Here is a 7,305-nt window from a genome sequence, read left to right on the forward strand (position 1 = left end):
AAGACACCACAAAAAAAGAAAACTACAGGCCAATATCCCTGATGAACACAGATGCGAAGATTCTCAACAAAATATTAGCAAATAGAATTCAACAACTCATCAAAAAGATCATACACCACGACCAAATGGGATTCATCCTGGGGATGGAAGAATGGTTTAACATTCAGAAATCAATCAACATAATCCATCATATCAACAAAAGAAAAGATAAAAATCATATAATCATATCTCAATAGATGCAGAGAAAGCATTTGACAAGATCCAGCATCCGTTTATGATGAAAACACTTGCCAAAATGGGTATAGAAGGGACCTTCCTCAATATTGTCAAAGCCATTTATCACAAGCCTATGGCAAGCATTGTCCTCAATGGGGAAAAACTAAGAGCCTTCCCTCTGAGAACAGGGACGAGACAAGGATGCCCACTCTCTCCACTTCTGTTCAATATAGTACTGGAAGTACTTGCAATAGTGATTAGGCAAGAAAAATACATTAAGGGCATTCAGGTAGGAAAGGGAGAAATCAAGCTCTCACTATTCGCAGATGATATGATACTATACTGTAGGGAGCCAGAGCACATTGCGCATGCGTGGCGGCCATGACAGAATGACCTCATATGGGGTGATTGGCGAGAGCCAATAGATGAGCACCACGTCAGAGGCGGGGCAACCAGGCTATATAAGGACTACCGTTACCCGGGTTGTGGTTCTTTCTCTTTGTGAGTTAACTAAATAAACGGTTGCAGAAGGATCCTCAACCCGTGTCGTCTCACTCTTTGCTGGCGAAGGGAAATCGCGACGCGGGCAACGAACAACTGGTGCCGAAACCCGGGAAATCCATCTTGCACCGCGAGGAAGAACCCCTCCTCTTGGAGGGAGGATTCAGGACTGCAGGGACGACTGCTCGGAGAGGCGTGCTGCGGACCACTGCCCAGTGTTGGTAAGAAAAGAATGCCCGTTTCCTGGTGGTGGGGAGCACTCTTTGTCCTCCTTATTTGGATTTGCCTTCTCTTTTGCTCTTGTGTCTTTACTATGGGCACTGAGGTGACTTGGAAGATGGTTCAAAATTGTTTGGAGGATGAGGCATGCTCCATTGTGGTCAGGGAAGGCCGGCAGGTGTTGGAAAAGGTCCAAGACAGTTTGTCAGAAACCGAGCGATCAGAAGGGCTGGGCGCGCGTATGAAAATACCCAGCAATAAGGAAAAAGGACTGCCCGGTGGGGGCAAGAAGTTAGAAGGGAGAGGGGAAATAAATAAGGAAAAAGGACTGCCCGGTAGGGGCAAGAAGCTAGAAGGGAAAGGGGAAATAAATGAAACAAATGACCCTCCCGCTGCTTGTGCACCTCGATCCGCCTCGGACGAGGCCGGGGACTTGTACCCCAGGCGTGACGTGGCTGCAATCAGCTTAGACCTTAGACATAGACCTAGACATAGCCCCTCGGAGGATTCCTCCCTTAGTTCCGAAGAGGAGGATTTATTACAGCGAAAAGCGGCCCGTTATGAAGCAACTAGGTACCATCCTCTGGAGTCTCGGGCTCACGGTGAGAGGGGCTCGACACGCCCCTCGCCTTCCGCTCCTCCCCCTCCACCCTATCATGATCCTCCCTTGGACAAGGCACGTCCATCTCATACTTCCCTGTTTCCTGATAATCTGCCAGGCAGATGCGATTAGCTTTCCCCGTCTTTGAGGGGGATGGGGACGAGCGCGTTTACGCCCAGGTGGAGTTTGCTCAGATTAAGGAGCTAGCGGAGGCGGTCAGGAAGTACGGAACAAATGCCAACTACACCATTTCCCTGCTTGACAGGCTAGCGCGGGATCGAATGACCCCCAGGGATTGGCAGGACGTGGCCAAAGCCACGCTACCCAATAACGGGAAATTTCTAGAGTGGAAGGCCCTCTGGTATGATGCAGCTCAGGATCAGGCTCGCCTTAACCGCAACGCCCGCGATGCCGCGCAGCATGCGTGGACCAGTGACATGCTTACTGGCCAGGGCGTCCATGCAGAGGATCAGATTAACTTACCCTGGGGGGTATATCCCCAGATATCCTTGCTTGCCATAAAAGCCTGGAAAGGCCTTTCCGTAAAAGGTGAGACAGGTAACCAACTCACAAAGGTCATTCAGGGGCCTCAGGAACCCTTCTCTGATTTTGTTGCACGCATGACGGAGGTGGCGAGTCGCATTTTTGGTGACTCGGACGCAGCGACCCCCCTTATCGAGCAGCTCATTTTTGAACAAGCGACTCAGGAATGCAGGAATGCCATAGCCCCAAGGAAGGCTAAGGGCTTGCAGGATTGGCTCAAAGTCTGCCGCGAGCTCGGGGGCCCCCTCTCCAACGCTGGCCTAGCGGCCGCCATTATCTACTCACAGCGGCAGCGAAGCTCGGATCCCTCCTGGGACCGCACCTGTTTTAATTGTGGGAAGCGAGGACACGTTAAGCGTGACTGCAGGGCGCCGCGGGCGACCCCCTCTCTGTGTCAGCGCTGCAAGAAGGGCAATCACCCCGCCGACCGTTGTCGGTCCATCCGTGACAATACGGGGCGGCTCCTCCCACCTCTAATCTCGGAGGAGCCAAAAAACGGGAGGCGAGGCCCATGGTCTCAGGGCCTGAACAAGTATGGGACCAGGTTCGTTCGGGAGGCTCAGGAACAGCAACCCAGTGCAGAGTCACCCAACTGGACCTCCGTGCCACCTCCTCCCTCACCATAACCCCTGATTCAGGAGTCCAGCCTGTTCCGGTAGCACCCGTGCAAGAAGCCCCTCCTGGATGCATTGGCCTTTTAGTGGGAAGGACAACCCTCGCAAAGCTGGGTCTTATAGTTTACCCAGGTACACTAGATGTCAGAAAACCGAGCATTCAGGTTTTATGCTCCTGCCCGACAGGCACCTTTGTAATTAAGGAAGGGGACCGTGTCGCGCAGGTGCTCCTCTTCCCGGCTGGTTTTGAGGACCCTAAACGGAGAGGCCCCTTGGAAATCCCCGCCACGAATCCTGTGCAAGCTTACCTAGTCATGGACCTGGCCAAGAGACCTAAACTGACCCTTTCCATTCAGGGTAAGCGTTTTGAGGGCATTATGGACACCGGCGCTGACCGGAGTATCATCTCCTCGCACTGGTGGCCTAAGGGCTGGCCGGTGGCTGAGTCTGAGCATGAGCTTCAGGGTCTAGGTTATACCCAATGCCCTTCCATGAGCACCCAGGTCCTCACCTGGCGTACTGATGAAGGGAGCAAGGGTTCCTTCACCCCATATGTCCTGCCTCTCCCAGTTAACCTTTGGGGCAGGGATGTCTTAACAGCCTTAGGCATAGTCTTAACCGATCAGTACTCCCCTCAGGCACGTAAAATGATGCAGGGCATGGGGTACATACCAGGAGAAGGACTAGGAAAGAGTTCCAGTGGCATCACAGAGCCTATCACTGCAGAGGGAAATCAAGGCAAAACGGGGCTGGGTTTTTGATCAGGGCCACTGGGGCGGAGCTACCCATTCCCTGGACTACGAGATCCCCGGTCTGGGTGCCTCAGTGGCCCCTGCCCCTAGATAAGCTCCAAGCATTAACAACTATTGTGGCAGAACAAGTGAAAAAAGGATGCGTTGAGCCCTCCACTTCCCCGTGGAATACCCCAGTTTTTGTCATTAAAAAACGATCAGGCACCTGGAGACTTTTGCACGATCTTCGCGCAATTAATGCCTAAATGGAACTCTTAGGCCCTGTACAGCGGGGCCTCCCCTTGCTTTCCGCCTTGCCCGCTAATTGGTATCTCTATATTATTGATATTAAGGATTGCTTTTTCTCCATTCCTTTGCACCCTGCAGATCGCCCCCGCTTTTCATTTACTGTTCCTGAACTTAATCATAAGGGTCCTGACTCTCGATATCAATGGAGAGTTTTACCCCAGGGCATGGCTAATAGCCCCACTATATGCCAGCTATATGTCCAGCGAGCCCTGCGACCACTTAGAAAGCAGTTCCCTCAACTTTATGTTATACATTATATGGATGATATTTTGTTAGCATTTCATAATAAGGATACCCTGCAGGAGGCCTTCAAGGTCCTCAGAGATGCCTTTGACGAATGGAACTTACAATTGGCCCCGGAGAAGGTGCAATTTTCTGATACTGGCTCCTTTCTGGGAACCACTATCTACCCAAAGTACATCATGCCTCAAAGGATTCAGTTACAGGCTCGAGATCTGCGCACACTCAATGATTTTCAGAAGCTATTAGGGAACATTAACTGGCTGCGCCCCTCCTTGGGGGTCCCTTCTGGGGATATGGCCCCTCTATTTAAAATATTGGAGGGGGACCCCGCCCTGGACTCCCCCAGGGAACTAACGCCCGAGGGGCGGGTGAACTACAGAAAATTGAGCAAGCTATTAGTAAAGCCCAGCTGTCCAGGATAGACTATCATCATCCCTGGCAATTATGTATTTTTCCTACTCGAGGCACTCCCACAGCTGCTCTGTGGCAGGATGGCCCCCTTCTTTGGATCCATCCACATGCATCCCCTGCAAAAAGTATTGTTTCCTACCCTGCTGCTGTGGCTGATTTGGCTCTAAAGGGACTTCAGCGCTCTTTGGAACATTTTGGGCTCCACCCGGCCAAGTTAATTATTCCCTATACTCTGCAACAGCGTCAGGTTCTGGCGGCCGAACATGACTCTTGGGCCATATTGTCCGTGGTCTTCAATGGGGACATTGATAATCATTTCCCCCAACATCCCCTGGCCCGCTTTGCCACCTTACATCCTTTGATTTTCCCCAAAGTTACAGTAAAGCGCCCGGTCCCTGGGGCCACCACTGTCTATACTGATGGCTCTAAAACAGGCATTGGGGCGTACTTGGCCAAAGGACAGGTGGTTCGTAGGAACTACGGCCCGCGCTCACCACAGGTGGTCGAGTGCAAGATTGTAGCAGAAGTCCTTAAACGCTTCCCGGAGCCTTTGAATCTGGTGTCTGACTCCATTTATGTGGTAAATGCCCTTGAAGTCCTTGAGACTGCTGGCGTTATAAGGGGCAGAGGCCCCGTGTCTCAGATTTTTCAGGAAATCCAGCGCAGCCTTTTGCAGCGCTGCAACCCAATTTTTGTGACGCACATTCGTGCTCACAGTCACCTCCCCGGCCCTATGGCGTTGGGCAACGCTCTTGTAGACGAGGCTACGCGCCCACTGGCCTTACTAGCTGAGCCGATCCAACAGGCGAAAGACTTCCACGAGAAGTTTCATGTTACAGCTGGAACTCTGAAGCACAGGTTCCAGATTACTCGCCAACAGGCTCGGGACATCGTGACTGGGTGTAAAGACTGTGTCCAGTATCTCCCTGCACGGGCTGTTGGGGTTAACCCGCGGGGCCTTCGACCCCTCCACCTCTGGCAGATGGATGTCACCCACGTCCCCAGCTTGGGTAAGGCTCAGTTTGTGCATGTTTCTATTGACACCTGCTCAGGCGTTCTTATGGCCATGCCCCTGGGTGGGGAGAAGGCCACTCATGTTATCCAGCACTGCCTGGAGGCCTGGAGCGCCTGGGGCAAGCCTCAGGTCTTGAAGACTGATAATGGACCGGCCTATTCCTCCCAAAAATTCCTGCTATTCTGTGCTCAGATGCAGGTAACCCACGTTACGGGCATTCCTTATAACCCACAGGGCCAAGCCATGGTTGAACGAGCACATAGGACCCTGAAGTCTTACTTACAAAAACTGAGAGGGGGATGGGAGGACATAGGGTCCCCCAGAAGTGCTCTTGCACTTACTCTTTTTGTGCTCAATTATCTGATTTTGGATGACTCAGGGAATTCGGCCGCAGACCGCCATGTGGCCCCTCCCCGCACTCCACCTCTGCTGGTTAAGTGGAAGGACACTATTGATAATACCTGGAAGGGTCCTGACCCTGCCCTGATCAAATCGAGAGGCGCGGTGTGCGTCTTTCCACAAGAAGCCGCGCAGCCTTTCTGGGTCCCTGAAAGATTGACACGGGCCCTGAAACAGGCTACCCCGACTGAGGAGGCGGTTGACACCGAGTCCGCAGAATGCTCCAGGGTGAACCCCTGAGAGGGATTCTCTCTTTTCTTCTTACAGAGAACATGCGGCTCGTCGTCCGGTGCCGACCCTGCGGGTTTGCAATGATGATCCTGCTGCTGACTGTGCAACCGACGGAGGCCGGATTGGGCCGGCCAGCTGACCCTACACGCCTCCTACAACAGCTGTATGGGACCCCGTGCAACTGTCAGGGAGGACAATCTTCGGTGACCCCAACGAGCTACACGCAAACCGTGGACTGTGGGACTCTGACTATATATCTCGCCACGCGGCCCAGTGCTCGGGGCGGGCTAACCCAGTTTTGGCAGTGCGTGCCCACGCCTACTTTTATAAATAAGGGGGATCCCTGTCCTCAAAACTGTCAAGTGGTAGACCAGATGAATGCCATGTGTTATACCAGCTATTCTGAATGTACCCTAGGAGGAAAGAAGTATTTTACTGCAAAGCCCCATATGTCCTACGAGGGAACGCTCGGGGGTGACTGGTCAGTCGTCCCCTCCAGCAGAGGGAACCCTAAGTATGCTGCTGCCTCATGCACGGCCCCAGTGGGCAAAGATGCCTGCTGGCCCACGCGTGCCCCCTTGCATGTCACTGACGGGGGTCCCTCCGATGTGGTTCGGGAAAGGGAGGTGGGACAGCAGGTTCAGCAACTGATTTTGGCTCTCTATCCCCAAATTTAATACGCAATGCAGAGAGTGTACCATGACATGGAAACCGCTTGATGCTATGTTGGTTGATTGCATTTCTGATTTTGTTTTGATGGTTGTATTTTTGATTGTTGTTTTGATTATTTGCTTTTACCTGTGTTATAGCTGACTGCTGCCTGGTGCCCCAATTCTCTGGCGGGGGCTCGGACTCGTTGGGCTCCCGCTATCCCCCTCTATCTTGCGCTCATGGCTCCTGCTCTGGGAGCAGCCCTTGCACGCTCGGAGCCACAAGGGCTCATTGCACGAGTACGGGTGCTCCCGAGTGTTCTCCCTGAGAAGGGTGTCAGGCCGGAGAGCACTGCACTGAGTTGGCCCCCGACTCAGGGTGGCGAGCCACTTGCATAGGGCCGCCGTCGGATTTTGCCCTGCCTGGAAGTGAGGACGGTGGGACAGGTGGAGCCTTGGCGCGACCTGATGGGGACGTGCGGAGGCCTCCTCAGTCCCTTGTAATACAGGCAGTGGTGACCGCCACCCCCTTCTACCAACAGGATGGCTCCATAAATAAAGACATAAGGGGGAGATGTAGGGAGCCAGAGCACATTGCGCATGCGTGGCGGCCATGACAGAA

General features: G+C 53.1%; 1 protein-coding gene across 1 annotated transcript; it reads left to right on the top strand.

The window, feature by feature from the left end:
* Nucleotides 1-1,659: 1,659 nt before the first annotated feature.
* Nucleotides 1,660-6,328, top strand: LOC129399107 (igE-binding protein-like). Its single transcript, XM_055117988.1, has 2 exons — nucleotides 1,660-3,051; nucleotides 6,070-6,328. The coding sequence occupies exon 1, from the start codon at nucleotides 1,660-1,662 to the stop codon at nucleotides 2,704-2,706; it is 1,047 nt and encodes a 348-aa protein (XP_054973963.1). The 3' UTR covers nucleotides 2,707-3,051; nucleotides 6,070-6,328.
* Nucleotides 6,329-7,305: the final 977 nt, after the last annotated feature.

This window comes from Sorex araneus, chromosome 10 (genome assembly GCF_027595985.1).
Source record: "Sorex araneus isolate mSorAra2 chromosome 10, mSorAra2.pri, whole genome shotgun sequence".
In the NCBI taxonomy this organism is placed as follows: domain Eukaryota; kingdom Metazoa; phylum Chordata; class Mammalia; order Eulipotyphla; family Soricidae; genus Sorex; species Sorex araneus.

Bases quoted from the DNA above. Each gene is read 5' to 3' on its own strand.
- LOC129399107 (XM_055117988.1), top strand. From the start codon at position 1,660: ATGCGATTAGCTTTCCCCGTCTTTGAGGGGGATGGGGACGAGCGCGTT.